At 37.1% G+C, this 19,027-nt stretch overlaps 1 protein-coding gene across 5 annotated transcripts in view; it reads right to left on the reverse strand.

The window, feature by feature from the left end:
- The window catches only part of LRBA (LPS responsive beige-like anchor protein), a 514,593-nt gene that overhangs the window by 371,237 nt on the left and 124,329 nt on the right, over positions 1 to 19,027 (reverse strand). For all 5 annotated transcript variants that reach the window (XM_084884876.1, XM_084884872.1, XM_084884875.1 and 2 more), the window contains exons 31-32: positions 16,594 to 16,724; positions 1,332 to 1,410 (exon numbers count right to left, since the gene is read on the reverse strand). In XM_084884876.1, the coding sequence (XP_084741002.1) occupies positions 1,332 to 1,410; positions 16,594 to 16,724 (210 nt within the window). The remainder of the gene's footprint in view (positions 1 to 1,331; positions 1,411 to 16,593; positions 16,725 to 19,027) is intronic.

The following is a 19,027-nucleotide window of genomic DNA, read 5'->3' on the forward strand; positions in this document are numbered from 1 at the left end:
ATGAACCAAAATTATCAGTTTATATTCTTTTTCACTGATACCTATCTCTGAAACAATTGATTTCTAATATAATCTGAAAAACTTTTCATTTGAAAACAGTATACTTTACTGACACATTAATAATTTCAATTTATACATTAATATCTTTTTGACTAAACATATATATTCATATACATATGTATACATAAATAAACACATATGTACACATATACTTACATATTTAATTAGTTTTTTTTTAAAGCACTCTGCCTTTCAGGAAATTCAGTTACGCACACCTTTAGTTTCTAACTTATAAACCAAACATATATACAAACAGCCACTACTTACGTACTATTCACATAAGGACTACTTCCTACTCATACTACCAACTAAAGTTGTTACTGAAACCATTAGTAGGCCGCTGGAAAATTCTGTTGTGAATAACCAGCTCTTTCCAAGTATTTACTTATCTCTTAGAGCCTCTTATACCCCTGATTATGTCACAACTGCAAGCCTACACTTGCAGCACCTAAGTGACTGTATTTGTGGAGTGCTATGAATTGTCCAGCTGTGGTAAGAAGGATTAAGAACTCAGCTATGGGATTTCTATTGGTGGAAAATAGTCGCAGAATTCCAAATTAGAATTTAAAATATATTCCCAATTAAACAACATTAATGACAGTATAAAAAATATCTATAATTCATTATCACTGTGGCTTTGGTTGACTAGCTAAAACTTTTTCCCCCCAGCAATTTATTTATGGAAGAGGAATAGCAAATTTTAAACCTTAAGTTTATAATCCTATGCATTTACTAATCACAGACAGCCACTTCTCATAAAACTTTTACATCTCATCTTTATTTTTTTAATTTATTTTTTTATTAATATATTTTATTGATTTTGTACAGAAGGGAGAGAGATAGAGAGCTAGAAACATCGATGAGAGAGAGTCATCGATCAGCTGCCTCTTGCACAACCCTTACTGGGGATATGCCCGCAACCAAGGTACATGCCCTTGACCGGAATCAAACCCGGGTCCCTTTGGTCCCCAAGCCGACGCTCTATCCATTGAGCCAAACCGGTCTCGGCCACATCTCATCTTTAAAGAGGTGAGGGATCTGCAGGAAGCAGCTGATCGATGTTTCACTTTCACATGATATTTCTCTCTCTCCCTCTCTTTTTCTCTTTCTAAAAGTCAATGAAAAAATAAATAAATAAAACCCCTAATATATTTGCAAGTTACTAAATATCATGTAAGTTTTTAAAAATAGAAACAAATAATTTTTAAATAACTATATGTAGAAATTTTAAAGTAATAAATCACAAATGTCCGGATCAGTAGCTTGAATACCTCATATTTGAAACTTGGTCTTGTGTAACTGAACCAACTGCTGGAACAGAGGGCAATTTTGAATTTGATGATCTACCACCTATAAAAGAAAATAACCATTTATAGGAATTTTCTGTTTTTAGATACAAGGTTCAAACAAAAAGGATAACTTTATACCAAGTCAACAAAAAATGTATCATAATGCATTTTTAAACACCCATAATAATTTGGATAACATTAAAACCTACCAGTTAACAAGCTTTTTAATCATTTAATACATAAACTTTAGTTACAAGTTCAATTATCAAACTGACTAATCCTTCATCAATTCATCGGATGAAAGGTAATAGAAAAATAAATTATGTCTACGGCCATACCACCCTGAACGCGCCCGATCTCGTCTGATCTCGGAAGCTAAGCAGGGTCGGGCCTGGTTAGTACTTGGATGGGAGAAAAATAAATTATGACCAAGTTGGGGTCACAGGTGGCAAAAAATATTTATAAGTAGAAACTTATTTTAATTGAAGCAAAGGGCAGAAACAATTCCAAATTTAGCCTTAAATAGGTATTACCAACATTACCATGAAATCTGTCATTATTCAGTCAACAAATAACTTCTGCCATAACCTGATTGTTTCTGAGTCTAGTCTAGCAAACACAACCCAGTGAGTACCTAACAAATTTTTCTTAAATTTAAACAATGTATTGTCCCTGATTTGTGTCCTGACTATAATCCTATATAATAAAAGCCTAATATGCTAAGTGTCCAGTAATCCAGTTATCCATTCAACCAATCAAAGCATACTATGCTAATGATATGCTAAGGCCACACAACTGCTAGCTATGATGTGCCCTGACCACCAGGAGGCAGACAGTTGACTGTTTGACCAGTTGCTATGACCTGCAATGACCACCAGGGACAGACGCTCTGACCAGAAGGTTAGCTTGCTGCTGGAGTCTGGCCAATCAGGACTGAGCGAGACAAGCTGGACATGCCCTGGAACCTTCCCAGAGCCCCTCCCCAGCTGGCCAACCTCCCATGTCCCTTCCCAGCCTTACACATGCGCAGGTGGGTCCCTCGGCCTGGTCTACACCCTCTTGCAATCTGGGACCCCTTAGGGGATGTTGAAGAGCAGTTTTGGCCTGATCCCACTCAATGAAGGAGCTTCCCTGGGCCTAAGCCATCAGTCGGACATCCCCCAAGGGATCCTAGACTACGAGAGGGTGCAGGCCAGGCTGAGGAATACACCCTCCCTCCACCCCAGTACATTGATTTTGTGCCCTGGGCCTCTAGTAAGTATATACTCTATTGCATTTGTTACATTGTCCATCAATTAAAGTTTTAAATGTCCTTCTTCCTACTGTGCTAATTTTTTTTAAAGCAGAGGCCTCATCTTTTCATCCATATAACTATAGAGCCTAGACAACTTTAAATAATAGAAGGTCCTCAATTTGTTAATTGCAGAAATTATTCCTTTAATCATTCTCATCTCCCATATTTTAGTAGGTCAATCTTCCCACCTGGTATATACATTTCTATTTCCTACTGTTGTGTCACTATTTTGTTCAAACTACTGTGAAAAATTAATTTCCACCATGTGATCTTTTTTTTTTTAATAGATTTTTATTGATTTCAGAGAGGAAGGGAGAAGGAGAGAGAAAAACATCAATGATGAGAATCATTGATCAGCTGCCTCCAGACATGTGCCCAGATAGGGAATCAAACTGTGACTTCCTGGTTCATAGATTGATGCTCAACCACTGAGTCATGCCCGCCAGGCTCCACCATGTGATATTATTTTACTCTCCAATGAAAACTACCAGATACCCTTAAATTACGCTTGTATATCTATATTGTTGAATAGCCAGCTCACTTTTACAGTATAAATGGTTCAAACTATGTCCTATAAAGTCATTATCTTTGTTGTTTTAAACAAATAACTGTGCTTATAAATTTTACTTGGCTAGAGAAAAATAATCACCTGGTAATTAAGTATCTGTTCTTTAAGAATGGATAGGCACAGAAACAAGTCTTGAAAGAGTGAGTCTAGAAGAATAATTTGAAGAAGTTCTAACAAGCTCAAGAGAATAGAGGGGAAAATAGTTCTGATTTAAGAATCATAATATATAGGATAGGACATCATTGAATTTCAGCTAGAAGTAGGACCTATAAAAACAAGAAGAGTCATTACTTTTCTAAGGCAAATGTTAGGGAGAAGAAAATGCCCACTTATGACACTGTAATCTAACTGGGATGGTATCCTAAAGACCTGGAGTATACAGATATGCACATCTTGTTGCAGCTGCTATTCAAGAAATGAAATTTCAGTTTCTGAGAGCAGTAACCTAAAAGGGTGTTAAGCTAATATTAGGATAAATACAGACTGAAATCTCATCACAAATCTACAGAAAGACCAAGAAAGACAGCAAATATGTTGAAGCAAATAAAGAATATGCAAAGCTGATAAACAAGGAGGGAAGAGGGGCTCCAAGGATCCTGGAATCTATGCACTATCAGAGGTCAGATGCTTTTATCTATTTTTCCAAACTACAGGCCTGGGTATCCTGGAAGTACTTAAAGGGGACAAAATGGTATGCACAAAAGACAGATAAAAGAGAGAGACAGAAGAAATGTTCGTGTGCAATGTACAGAGAAACATGGCAGAAACTGATGAGAAGGTAGAAAAGCAAGTTCTAACATCTGAGAGCTGGCCTGGTAATATCAACTAGGCCCACCATTCCTGGTGTTGTTAGGAGCTGGCTTAGAACCCAGACCTAGGTCTTGGTATTCTCTCATTGACTATAACAGTTTCATAAAACAGCAACATTGGACAAAGCCATGTCATAACCATGACAAATCACCATAAAACAATACCACTCTATGATCATGTCCCCAGAGACAAAAACATGAACTCCGTCTAAATAACAAAGATAAGAGAATCCAAGATGGCTGCTCGGGTAGGCAACTAGCCACAGCCGCACACAACAATTTTAATAAAATACAACTAAAATATAAAATGGACATTACCCAGAACTACAGGAAAGTCGACTGACTGGAAATCCTACAACAAGAAGCAAGGAGAAAACCAGAAGGAAGCACGGAGGAGCTGTAAAAGCCTAAGGTACGGAGACACGCGGCGCGCGGAGAGGACGGAGCCGGAGAGGAGGGAGGCCGAGTGCCTGGCGGGCGTTCCCTAGCGGAAAGGAGATAAAACTCCGACTGTGCTGGGCCCCTGACTGCTCTGAACCCCAGATCTGGGCCAGACCCCGGGGACTCAGGCTCAGCCATAGGGAGCTGGGCTGTAAGTCGGAACCCCGGGGTAGCGGAGAAAGGAGGTCCCGGAGGCGCGCACACTGCCCCCAGAGAAGGGACGGTCAGCTGTGCCGCGGGATTGCCCTGACGGGAAGGAGACTGGGGCTCCAGACTGCTGTGAACGCCACCTCCAACTCCACTTCCAACTGAACTGAACCCCAATACCGGGCTCATTGTGGGAGAGCATAGACTGTTTGGCAGCAGGCGAAAATCGAGGGCACCTTTCTCTCAGAGGCGCCGGCAGCGAGCACTGAAGGACCCGCATAGGGCGGGGCTGACGGAAGCCAAAGCTGCAGGCTCCACCCTGAAACCCCGTCCCATCTGTAACTGCGAAATGCGACAACAAAATAGATCACAAACGAAAGAAATGGAGGACAAAAAGCGTCTGGATATAGAGTTCAAATCTACGCTTATAAGGTTTTTCAAGAATTTCCTAGAAAAGATGGATAAGGCCTATGAGGATATGAAAAGAGATCAACTAGAATTAATAAGGAGTCAACAAGAAATGATAAGGGATCAACAAGAAATAAAGAATACATTGTCTGAAATAAAAAATATTCTACAGAGTCCTAAAAACAGAAGGGAAGATCGCAAGAATCAAGTCAAAGATTTGGAACATAAAGAGCCAGAAGACACTCCTCCACAGAAGCTAGAAGGCAAGAGAATCCAGAAAATTGAAGATAATGTAAGAAACCTCTGGGACAACTTCAAGCGAACCAACATCAGAATTATGGGGGTTCCAGAAGATGAGAGAGAGCAAGATATCGAAAACATACTGAAAGAAATAGTGACAGAAAACTTCCCCCACCTGGTGAAAGAATTTGACTTACAAGTCCAGGAAGCGCACAGAACTCCAAACAAAAGGAATCCAAAGAGGACCACACCGAGACACATCATTATTAAAATTCCAAGAGCAAAAGATAAAGAGAGAATACTAAAAGAAGCAAGAGCAAAGAAGGTAGTAACTTATAAAGGAGCACCTATACGATTGTCAGCTGACTTCTCAACAGAAACCATGCAGGCTAGAAGGGAATGGCAAGAAATATTCAAGGTGATGAATAGCAAGAACCTACAGCCAAAAATAAGCTACCCAGCAAAGCTATCACTCAGAATCGAAGGCCAGATAAAGAGCTTCACTAATAAAAAAAAGCTAAAGGAGTTCATCACCACCAAACCAGAATTATATGAATTGCTGAAGGGGGTTCTTTCAGAAGAGAAAGTAAACAAAGATAAAAATTATGAACAACAAATACGTAATTATCAACAAGTGAATCTAAAAACCAAGGAAATTAAAAAAATCTGATGAACAATATTAACTGTTGAATATAATAGAATCAGAGGTATGGAAGGGGAGTGAACTGACGATTCTTGGGGAAAAGGGGAGAGGGGGGCGTGGGGAGAGACTGAACATAAACTGTGCACCTATGGATGAGGACAATGGGGAGAGGGGAAAGGGCAGAGGGTGGGGTGGGAACCTGGTGGAGGAGAGCAATGGTGGGGGGGGGGGGGAAGGAACATTTGTAATAATATGAAAAATAAAAACTTATTAAAAAAACAAAACAAAACAAAACAAAAAAAAAAAGTGATTGCTTAAGATATTTAAAAATAAATAAATAAATAAATAAATAAATAACAAAGATAATCAAACATCCCAGATCCTAATGTAAATGACTGTTTCACTGTAAATTATGCTTTAGGTCTACTTAAGTCTTCCATGCTTCTAGATAATATTTATTAGGATGCCTAATCATTGAATTACCCATGATTCCTAACAATATCCAATTCAAAGGAAAGCCTCACATCCTTCACTTCTCGCCATATAAACTCAGCTCCTATAATAAATCTTTTCTAACTATTACCGAGATACCCAGAGTTTCCTCATTCTGTGCATTCTTCCTCAGTGATCAACCATAGGTTTTTTTTTATCCTGGTAGTCTTTGTTTGGGGACTTGAGATAAAAATCAGGCAGAGAGCCCTGACTGGTTTGGCTCAGTGGATAGAGCGTTGGCCTGCAGACTGAGGGGTCCCAGGTTCGATTCCAGTCAAGGGCATGTACCTTGGTTGCGGGCACATCCCCAGTGGGGAGTGTGCAGGAGGCAGCTGATCGATGTTTCTCTCTCATCAATGTTTCTAACTCTCTATCCCTCTCTCTTCCTCTCTGTAAAAAATCAATAAAATATATATATATTTAAAAAAAAAAATCAGGCAGAGAAAGACAGCAATCATGGGTTCATTTAAAAAATGAGCAACCAAAAGCATCTTAACAACTGTAGTCAGCCAGAAGTTGAGACCTAACCCTATATAATAAAGATGTAATATGCAAATTGACCCTCATGCCCTCATAAGATGGCTGCCTACAACGAGGTCAGCAGAGGGGTTAGTGAGGGACGACCAAATGACTGAACAAGCAGGTGACTAAGCCGGCAGGAAAGGCAGTTGGGGGTAACCAGGCCGGCAGGGGGGGGTAGTTTGGGAGCAACCAGGCCTGTGGGGGGGTGGGGGGGGCAATCAGGCCAGCGGGTGGGAGGGGGCAGTTAGGGGTGACCAGGCAGGCAAGTGAGCAATTAGGAAACAGCAGTCCCAGATTGTGAGAGGGATGTCCCCCAAGGGGTCCCAGATTAGAGTGGGTGCAGGCTGGGCTGAGGGGACTGCCCCCCCACCCCCGTGCATGAATTTTGTACACCAGGCCTCTAGTTGTGATTAAACACAGTAGACATAAATCAAGAACACAACACAAACAAATCTGAGACTTGATAAAAGACTAAATAAGGAAGAATTGTATAACTATTTAAATTCTTTATTTTGCCAACCTACAACCTCAAGATTACATAAACTATTCGATAGATGATAAATAGTTGAATACTCTAAACATGTAGTCTAAACATAATGATTTGCTTGTGATGAAGATGTATACCTAAGAACTAAGGGCCTTATTGTAATTTGGTTCCAAAGGAATAGCCATAGTAAACTATCTCCAGCATCTGCCTTCACTACTAAAGGATTCCAAATGTGGCAGTAAATGCAATTGGGTTTAAAGGTTTAGAGTTCTTATCTAAGAATTTATAATCTTGATAGTTATTTTCCCAATATGACCACAACATAAAGACTCTGCATTTTAAACAGCAAAAGACCCTCTTTCCCAAACCTTCTTGCATTAGCCCGAAAGCAGTTGGCTGGAGCAGAGCAAGTTAGTTGCACCAGGGTGGGAGGGTGCACTGACCTGACCTGGAACAAGGCATAGGAACCTAAACAATGTGAGGAGGACATTAAAGTAGTAAATAAAACTGAAAAGAACTTCGAGGTAATGGCTTGGGATTCAGAGTACCTGTGTGAATTAATGGTTTCACTAAATATAGATACATTAAAGTATATATAAAATGCATTCCTTCATTCACATATAAACTAACAAATACACACAGCCCCAGCTCTGTCCCGATAGGACCTGGGAGCAGGAAGACCCTAATTAACCTCATGTACAGATCTTGACTTCTAAATACTATATTCTCCACTAAGAGATAAATGGCTACTTCAAAATCTATGAGGGGAAAAAGTATAAAATGAGTATAAAACTTCTACTTTTATGTGTTTTTAGTTTTTTATTGAATTTACTGGGGTGATATTGGTTCACAAGCATACAACTCAGTATCATCTGCACACTGCACTGTGTACCCATAGCCCAAAGCTAAGTCTCTTTCCATCCCATTTAGCCCCCTTCACCCACCTCCACCCACCCCCAACCCCCTTTCCCTTTGGTTATCACTACACTGTTGTCTGTATCTATGGGTAATGCATATATGTTCTTCTGCTTAATCCCTTCACCTTCTTTCACCAACCCTCAAACACCCCCCCCACCCCCCCCCACCCCCCCCCGACAGCTGGTTCCATGTATCCTTGCCTCTGTTTCTATTTTGTTAGTTTATTTTGTTCATTAGATTCCACATGTAAGTAAGATCACATTATTTTTCTGTCTCCTACTGGCTTATTTCATTTAGCATAATAACCTCCAGGTCAATCCATACTGCTGCAAAATGGTGCCTAAAAAAAACATTATGGCTAGTAGTCAAATGTATAAAAGGGCTGGCCAACCTTAATGGCTCTGAATGGTTGGAGCTATCAACTCATTGTTTAGTTGAGATAGTGGTAGTTGAAGCAACTTTAACTTGTTAATCATATGTAAATTCTTTTTGGATTTTTCTATTGGAATTTCCTGCCTAAAGGATGTGGGTGTTTCCCACAGCCTCAATAAAAAGGGATAGCAAAGGCCAAAGCAGCGGGGGTAGTCCTCCTCCTACAGGTGGACTCCTGCCTGGTCTCCCATTTTCCCAAATTAACTTTTGTCCAGTCTCTTCATTTGTGTTTGACCTTCTCCAGAAACCGGACTCTGAAGTGGAACCCTGAACCATGCAGGTCGTGATAAGGGATCCCACAAAACGGTAAGATTTCCTTCTTTTTTAACAGCAGTGTAGTATTTCATCATTTGAATGTACCACAGCTTTTTTTAATTTTTTTTTTAATCCTCACTGGAGGATATGTTTATTGATTTTTAGAGAGAGGATGGGGGGGAAGGGGACATCAGTGACTTGCCTCCATATGTGCCCTGACCAGGGATCAAAACTGCTACCTCTGGCCTATGATGACGATGCTCTAAATCAGAGATCTGCAAACTGCAGCTCGCGAGCCACATGCAGCTCTTTGGCCTCTTGAGTGTGGCTCCTCCACAAAATGCCTGGGCAAGCCTACTTTGAAGAAGTGGCATTAGAAGAAGTTTAAGTTTAAAATTTTTGGCTCTCAAAAGAAATTTCAATTGTACTGCTGATATTTGGCTCAGTGGACTAATGAGTTTGCCAACCAGTGCTCTAACCAATGTAGCAACACTGAAATGAAAAGGTTTACATAACTTTTTCATCCATTCATCTACTTATGGGCATGTGGGTTGCTTCCAGGTCTTAGCTATTATAAATAATGCTGCATGAACATAGGATTGCATATATTCTTTCAAGCTAATGTTTCAGGGTTTTTTTTTTAATATATTCCCAGTAGTGGGATCGCTAGATCATAAGGTAATTCCATTTTTTAATATTCTGAGGTAACTCCACAATATTTTTCCACAGTGGCTGTACCAGCTTGCATTCCCACCAACAGTGTATGAGGGTTCACTTTTCTCCACATCCTCACCAACACTTGTTTTTTGATTTATTGATGATAGCATTCTGGTAGGTGTGAGTTCATATCTCACTGAGGTTTTAATTTGCATCTCTCTGATGATTACTGGCATTGAACATTTTTTCAATTATTTATTGGCCTTCTGTATGCCTTCTTTGGAGAAATGTCTGTTCCAGTCCTTTGCCCATTTCTTAATTGGGTTGCTTATCTTCTTGGTGTTGAGCTGTATCTGTTCTGTATATATTTTGAAAATTAACCCCTTATCAAATTATTGGCAAATATGTTCTCTCATCCTGTGGGTTCCCTTTTCATTTTGTTGATGGTATGTTACAATATATGTCATAAGGATAGAGAAGCCAGCTTGAAGGGTCTCCCACTGACTAAGCTGCAGATAATCTGAGCATCAAAATAATAGAGTAACTAATTATAACCCATCCAACAAAATAGGAATCCATGAGGCCATGCTGATATGATAAATTAATAATCAGAGGAACAGAATATTTAATAATTTCAAAGTACCTCCTTCCCATAATACACTTATAAAATGGCAAAAGTAACTTTACAATATAGGAAGTACCTTTCAGCTATACTTATATCAAGTGATGAGAAGTGGTCATCAGTAATGTTACAAATCAAAACTGTACACCATGCAATTAGATTTTCTTTCCTTATCTGTTCCATAATATTTCTACTACAGAAGTATAATCTGTTTCTAATTATAAGAAATATATCAGACCAACTCAAATTCAGAAACATTAATTCCAGTTGTTTCCAATTTTTGGCCATATTAACAAATGTTTTATATGTGCTTACATAAATCTATGTGCATTCCTTTATTTCCCAAGTTCCTAGAAGTCAATAAACACACTTTAAATGTTGATAAATACTGCCAATTTGCCCTGAAGAAAGAATAAACAATTTTCACTTCTCTGATTACTAGTAAAATTGAATTTATTCTCTCAATTTACTGGAAACAAAACAGGAAACATAAAGGAATATTCTGTTGAAAAGTTTAGAAACTGCAAAGCAAAGAATCAATCCTAAATTTGACCAACATAAAAAGTGGATTTCTAATAATTCCATGTATCAGATCACTATAAAACTAAACAGCCATTGTCCTACAAGAAAAGCCTATCACTACCTCACACCACTCCCACAATTTCCTCAGATTCAATTCAGTTCCATCTGTGCATTATTATGCTACTTGCTCTTTTAGTTAGGTAAGGCAAATAAAGTTCATTCTGGGACAGACAGACACAGTCAGGCTCTGATAAAGGGTTCTGTAGATTTAACTGATTATTAAACAACAACGATCTGGAACAACTTGACCTTCCTTGAAGCATGCTTAGTCTCAGGCAAACCTTGATTAATAATCAGCAGCTCTGATTACCAGGTCTCAGGAAACAGCAGAATCCAGAAATCTGGGCTGTTTGATGCCCCACAGGCTTGGTTCCTTTGGGGAGAGGGCATGGCAACCATCTTCCACAATTACCCTCTGGATAAATACTAAACCAATCTCCTAGAGTAAGCATATTCCTACAAGATGAATTTACCCATAGTGAATCTCTTTTCCACAACGTATTTCCTTCTCCTTCCTTTGATAATCACTGTTCAGTCTTCTTTTTACTGGGCTTTTTGTTTATTGCTGAACTTCATCCCATTTTCACCATCCTGCTAAATTGAGTGCTAATTGTAGCTCCAATTCTAACAAACTGAATAGAATCTATCCTAATGCATATGATTAATTTTTAAATGAAGTTAAAGTATATATTTATTCATATTGACAATTTTTTAATGTGCATTTATCGATTCCCATTTCATCAACAATAGATTTCTATTTTTGCATTTTTCACAATAAAATTTCAAAGTAGTGGGCAAAACAAGGTGAAGTTGAAATTTTTTTCACTCTTCAGTGTCAGGCATTTACAAGAGTCAGGTCCTTTTTCTACACAACATTCAGTAAAGTACTTCAGAGACCAAATAGCTTTATTACACCTGCAATTTCCTAAATTATTGACAGCAAGAGGATCACTGAACCATGGTTGGCCACTGACTTCTATTACAAAAGATTAAACATTTCTGAGCTTTATTTTTCTTATCAGTAGTAATTCTTAAAGACCATGTTTACTTAGATAACAGATATTTTCTCTAAAAGAACTATTGGTAGTTGTTCTTAAACTTATCTGAAATTGATAAAGGAACACATAAGATCCCATTTACTTAAAGGTAGAGGTAGAAGTAATAAATCTCAAAAAAGTAGATGAGGCTTTAGGCTGTATAAGTAAAACAAAATTATCTTTCACAATGCTAATTGATCCTAATTATAATGAGCTGAAATGCATACTAAAAAATGAAAAAGACAAAAAATAATAGTGTCTCTAAATTAAAAAATAACAAAAGCTACCCTAAAATTAATGTCAATTTTCAAACCTAATAGAATTACAGGGAGAAGGAGGACAAGATGGCCACCCAACAGACAGACTTGTTCTGACCCTGGCCCCAGAATAGAATTACAGCAGAAAGGGATTTTTACAAATATTTTTTTAATTATAAGAAACACTTTACTACCGTGTTTCCCCGAAAATAAGACATCCTTCGAAAATAAGACCTAGCGCATGGAAAGATAAGACATCCCCTGAAAATAAGACCTAGCGCAACTTTGGGAGAAAAAATTAATATAAGACACTGTCTTATTTTCAGGGAAACAGGGTAACAAAGATAAATATATCATCTAGCAATAGTTATAAGAAAAAAAATCACATGAAAAAATAAACTATTGATAAATAGATCAGTAATTTCATTCCTGCCAGATAAAATATGTAATTTCCAAATACCTTCTGATATTATCAACTCAGATAAAAATAAAAGCAATAAATATATTGTGTTAATTTAACATTAAAGTTTTTCAATAAATAATCACATATGTAAATGCAGAAGCTACTTCCAGCATGTGGAATGATACCAACTTATCTTTTCCTTATCCTTACACTGATAAACTGGCTCCTTCACACTAACAGTTTTCCAGACATTCAAAAGGACAAAAAAGAAAATGCAAATAGGTCATCTGTCTAACATCAATCCAGGGAAGAACCAGCCGATTGTTTATTCAAGGTCCTTAAGGATCTAAATAAATAAGGTCCTTTTAATAAAATATCATTAAAACAAATGTCAATATTTAATTACTAAATATTGTATTTTTAATTTTCTCGTAGTCTCTCTTTTTCACTCTCTCGCTGCCCACCCATTCTGAGCCAGTTCAGGGAGGGAAGAGGCTCTATGCCCAATAAAAACTCTTCATTAAAGTAACAAAAAACTTTATTTAATGAGTAAATAAGCCTCAAAGGTCAAGTCTTATATAAGACAAGGAATCAAATATTTTCTTTCAACATTAAATGTAAATGTACTAATTAATATATGCATGCCCTAATATACAAGTAGTATAATTATTAAATTTTTCAAATTAGCAAAAACCCAGCATTTAAATTACTAAAGAACAGTCTATTTAGTTCCTTTATTAGGTTAGCTTTACTTTTGTTTTGTTTTTGCTACTTGTTTTTTGTTTTTTTCACCCACTAATTCAAGTGTCTGCTATATTTGTTAGCAAATAACAAATGGGGAGATCATTCCACTTTATCTGTTTATAAGAAGGTATTTATTAAACAATTCTCCATGGGCCTCTTATGTTTCTGTATAGCTTGCAACTGTAAATACTGACTGCCTTTACTCTGGAATATAAATATATATATAAATTTTTTTTGCTGGATAATATTTTTTGTTTATTATCTAAAGTTTTACATATGTCTCCTTTTTCCCTGATTGACCGGCCCCCTTCCCCCAGCCATTACCACCCAGGCAAGCTTCCACTGCCTCAGTGTCTGTGTCCATTGATTATGCTAATATGCATGCATACAAGTTTTTTCTTGCTCTCTAACTCCCTGCCCCCCCAACTCCCCTGCCATTTGTCTCTGGATCTATGCTTGTTCATCAAATTATGTTGATCATTATATCCACATATGAGTGACATCATGTGATATTTCTTTTAATCATTGATGCTTTGCTTCATGGTAGAAAACCATCATGGCATATTTGAAAAAAAAGAGTAACAGCATCTTCATATATATTGCATTCTGGGAAATTAAAACTTTGCTGATGAGTAACTTTAAAATATCCAGATTTTGGTATATGTACTGAAACTGTTTTCTGTTTTAGTTTTCTTTAAATTATGCATATAATAAAAATAAAAACAAAAAACATCATGCATATACAAAGGTATACCTATCTCTCTCTCTCCCTCTCCCTTCCTCTCTGTAATCAATTAAAAATATAAATATACAAAAAATCCTCTCTGAGATACACTATTTTATCAAATACTAGAGGCCTGGTACACGAGATTCGTGCATTGGGGGGAGAGATGGGGGGGGGGGGGAGAAGGGCCTCAGCTCAGCCTGCACTCTCACCCAGTCCAGGACCCCTTGGAGGTTGCCACGGGGATCGGGCCTGAGAAGCAGTCAGACATCCCTCTCGTGGTCTAGGACCACTCACTCCTTACCACCTGCCTACTCCCACCACCCCTGCTGTGCTTGCCATCCATGAGCCTGGCATCTGACCAACAGGGGGAAGCTCCTACGTTGAGCGTTTTCCCCTGGTAGTCAGTGCACATCATAGCAATCGGTCATTCTGCTGTTTGGTTGATTTGTATATTACGCTTTTATTAGATAGGAATCTATTTATACAGCAAATATACTATCTTTCTAGAACAGGTAAAACAGCAGATAGGAGGTTTGAGATGTCCAAAAAGTTGAACTAAAAATACTTTTTGTGTGATTTTAATGTAATCCATCTAGTTATTCCTTCAAGATTTATTTTCCATTAATCTCATTCTAAGAGCCAATAATGAATTCTTTTTTTAAAAATATATTTTATTGACTTCTTACAGAGAGGAAGAGAAAGGGATAGAGAGTTAGAAACATCGATGAGAGAGAATCATCGATCAGCTGCCTCTTGCACACCCCCTACTGGGGATGTGCCCGCAACCAAGTTACATGCCCTTGACCGGAATCGAACCTGGGACCCTTCAGTTCACAGGGCGACGCTCTATCCACTGAGCCAAACCGGTTTCAGCAATAATGAATTCTTTTAATGGTACATAATCTAGTTGTTAATTTTTTATTTATTTATTTTTTTTATTGATTGATTTTTAAAAGAGAAACACTAATTTGTTGGTCTACCATGCATTCATTGGTTGATTCTTGTATGTGCCCTGACGGGATGAAACTGGTAACCTTGGTGTACTGGGACAATGCTCTAACTCAGTGGTCAGCAAACTCATTAGTCAACAGAGCCAAATATCAACAGTACAATTGAAGTTTCTTTTGAGAGCCAAATTTTTTAAACTTAAACTTCTTCTAACGCCACGTCTTCAAAATAGACTCGCCCAGGACACGGTATTTTGTGGAAGAGCCACACTCAAGGGGCTAAAGAGCCGCATGTGGCTCACAAGCCGCAGTTTGCTGACCACGGCTCTAACCAACTGAGTTACCCAGTCAGTGCTTAATTTTCTATTTTATGAAACAGCACATTTAGAATACTATTAATTATATAAAATAATATTATCTTTGTCTTAACATATTAGTATCACATTGTTTTCAAGTTTACCTGGTATTATCACTAAACTTCCAGTCAACATCTAGGGATTTAAGATCTTACCCCCCATATATATATGCACCAAAAGGCTTTTACACTTGGTAGAAATGTAGAAAGAGATGGGCAAAAATCCAATTTGGGTGGTAAGCACACAATGCAATATATAGATGTTGTATCATAGAACTGTATAATTAAATTTTAACAACTAATGTCACCAAATAATTTTAATTTAAAAAAAAAACAAAAAACTGCAGTAGGCCTAGCCAATTTGGCTCAGTTGAAAGAGCATTGGCCTGAAGACTGAAGGTTCTGCGGCTCAATTCTGGTTAAGGGCAAATGCAGGGGTTTCAGGCTGGATCCTCAGTAAAGAGTATGCAGGAGGCAGCCGATCAATGATTCTCTCTCTCGCTCGCTCATGTTTCTATCTCTCTCTCCCTCTTTTTTCCTTTCTGAAATCAATAAAAATATATTTTAAAAAATTAAAAGTAGCCAGGACCGGTTTGGCTCAGTGGATAGAGCGTCAGCCTGGGAACTGAAAGGTCCTGGGTTCGATTCCGGTCAAGGGCATGTACCTTGGTTGCGGGCGCATCCCCAATAGGGGGTGTGCAAGAGGCAGCTGATCGATGATTCTCTCTCATCGATGTTTCTAACTCTCTATCTCTCTCTCTTCCTCTCTGTGAAAAATCAATAAAATATATTTTAAAAAAAATTAAAAGTAGTAAGTGCAGTAGGAGTTATTAAGCTACTGTAACTAATTCTAGAATGATGCTATGCTTCAGGCAAGCATTCCAAGTCTCTCGTTCAGAAAAATATTGAAGAAAAAAGTAAACATTTGATAACTGATAACCAAATTAAAAGACCACGTCACCAAAACTTTTGTATATAAACCACTATCTGAACAAATCTTAAGTGCAGGAGACAGAAAAGAGTATTTTAAAGCAGCAGCATCCAATTTGTCATACATTGTGGAGAAAATACTGAAATCATTGATTTAAATCATTTGCTATTACTCAAATGTATTCAGAAATTTATTAAATGAGCAACAGTATAAAAGCATGGTGATTTATAAAATGCCTAACAAAATTTCTTAACTTTATCAAAAATCCTAAGCTTTGCTAAAATGGGAACTAAAACCTTTTTTGTTGAAATCACTGATAAACTCACCAGGAGATTCTCCTCCCACATCTGGGGCTTGGGCAGAATCTACTGAAGAAACCACACTGACAGAATTGGTGGTTACATTTGTAGTAAGAGTGGAAGGTAAGACTGATTTTTTTGTTGCAATGATGACACTTCTGTAATAAAAAAGGAAATAGATTTTAAAATACAGAAGATTAACCTACATTAATCACATAAATTTCTGTATCTTTATTTTGACATACAATTTATTGAATACTCTCTCAATAAGAAACCTCTTCGTGTTCACATTTATTGCATATCAATTTTTTTAGAATCAGGACAATATTCTATGGAAATATAATTCATTTTAACATTTAAACTTATACTTACTATATAACATTCTTTACATTTAGGATCATCTTTGATTATCTAACTTAAAATATAACAAAAGATGGATAAAAAAGGACTTTTAGCACTCAAGTGGAAAAGTAATTAACTTTTTCTTAACCTCAGAATTGAAGCAGAACGCTCAAACGTGCTTCAACAAGGATCTTAAAGCACCAGTAGGTACTTCTGAAATCATAAAAACTTAAAATTTTATAAGGTTAAAAAAATGCAGATAAAAATATATCTATCATCTATATAACCCAATTTTTAAACTCAAGACTGTCTTTAGATAATAGACAATAAAAGATATAAATGCTAGATGCATTAATATCAAATAATAAAATTTGTTCACCTTGTATATTATTCAAACACAGGTATTTATGACATACAAATTTCAATTAAAGTGTAATACTTTATACCAAAATAATAACTAAAAGGCCCTATTAAGCATAACTTAAAAGGCATTTTTAATTGAAGTTAGCTCCATAAACATGCAAAAACCCAGTTAATGAGGTAAAGAGGACAGCTGATATATAATGCACTCCCACAGCAGTGCTTACTTTTAATTACCTGGTGTTAACCATAAGCCTAAAGTCTTCAACATTCAATTTATTTAATCACATCTTTTGTTGACAATATTGCAAGCTTCAAGTATTCCCTTAACAGCTTTAAAGTATTCAGTTTCTAAATAAAGTTATTTAGATACTTCTTCCCAATAAATTCAAAAGTGGTAATTTCTAATTCCAGTACTTTAAAAACACATTTTGTTTTTGTGGTTATATCAAAAAGAGATAATATAAAGTGAAATAGGTTTCGTTTTACTTCAGTGCCTATCATGTGACAGCAAACACTGTTGCCAATTAAATCAAGTTCTGTGGTGCTAGGCATGGCTTATTCAATGTACTTGGAGGTAGCTGGTGTCACATCATTATAAGGGTGACTGCCAATGTTAACTATACACTAAAAAATAGAAGCAACAGCCACCTGAGCCCTCAATCCAAAATGGTGTGCTTAAATCATGGTAGCTTATATCAGATGAAGATTATTGACTTTAGGGGGAGTAAACATGACCCTGGTGTGTATGTGCGCGTGTGTGTGTACGTGTGCTGGTGTAAATTCAGAAAACAATACAAAATCTAATTTGCACATTTGCTACTCTAGGCAGAAATGTATTGTTTAAGAAAACCTCTAACCTATTCCCTAGCAACCTATTTTTGGGGGAGGAGAAGAGGAGAAATATGGACAAATTTACTTTCCCATTCGCTCACAAAACAAAAAACCAGCAATATCTAGTTTACTTATACAACAGGTAAGTAATGATAGGAGCAATAGGAAATATATATAAAAGTGACATAATTTTTTATGTAATTGAATTTAAGACATAAACCTACCCTATGTGTAACCAGCAATTCCCCTTAGGGGACTTCCTCAAGATAACTTATGTCCACAAAAAATATGCACAAAATGTTCAGAGAGGCTTTATTGTTAACTACCAAAAAATTCAATAGCTCAGAATCCTTCAAACAGGAAAAAATGCATAAAAATATGGTGGTATCCTCATGCAATGGAACAATACTCAGCAATAAGAAACTGATGATAAACATAGCATGGGTGAACCTCAAAATCGTTAAGTGAAGAAAGCCTTAATCTGAAGAATGCCAACTTTGTTTGTATTTCCTTTTACATGAAGTTCCAGAAAAGTCAGAAATAATCTATGGCAGAAAAAAACACACAATAATAACTGCCTTGGAGGAATGGGGACAAGCACTGGCAGGACAGATGCAAAAGGGAGCTTCCAAGACTCACCTAGATAGGGGAGTTGAGTTAACACAAGAGTATAAACCTCAGCAAATGGTAGTACACTTAAAATTTTTGCCTTTCAATGTATGCACATTTTACCTTAAAAACTGTGTTGATCTCTAGGTAGAGATCTGAATGTTAAAATGTTTGATTGAGGGCAAACTGATGTCTGCAACTTACTTTGAAATTCATCAAAAAATAAGATTAACTGATAGGTAGAAGGTTGGCTATATGGAGAATTATATGATGAAGCAAATAACGTTAAAAGCTAATTACAGAATCTCAGGGATGG

This window comes from Pipistrellus hanaki, assembly GCF_964339955.1.
Source record: "Pipistrellus hanaki genome assembly, chromosome: 5".
NCBI lineage: Eukaryota > Metazoa > Chordata > Mammalia > Chiroptera > Vespertilionidae > Pipistrellus > Pipistrellus hanaki.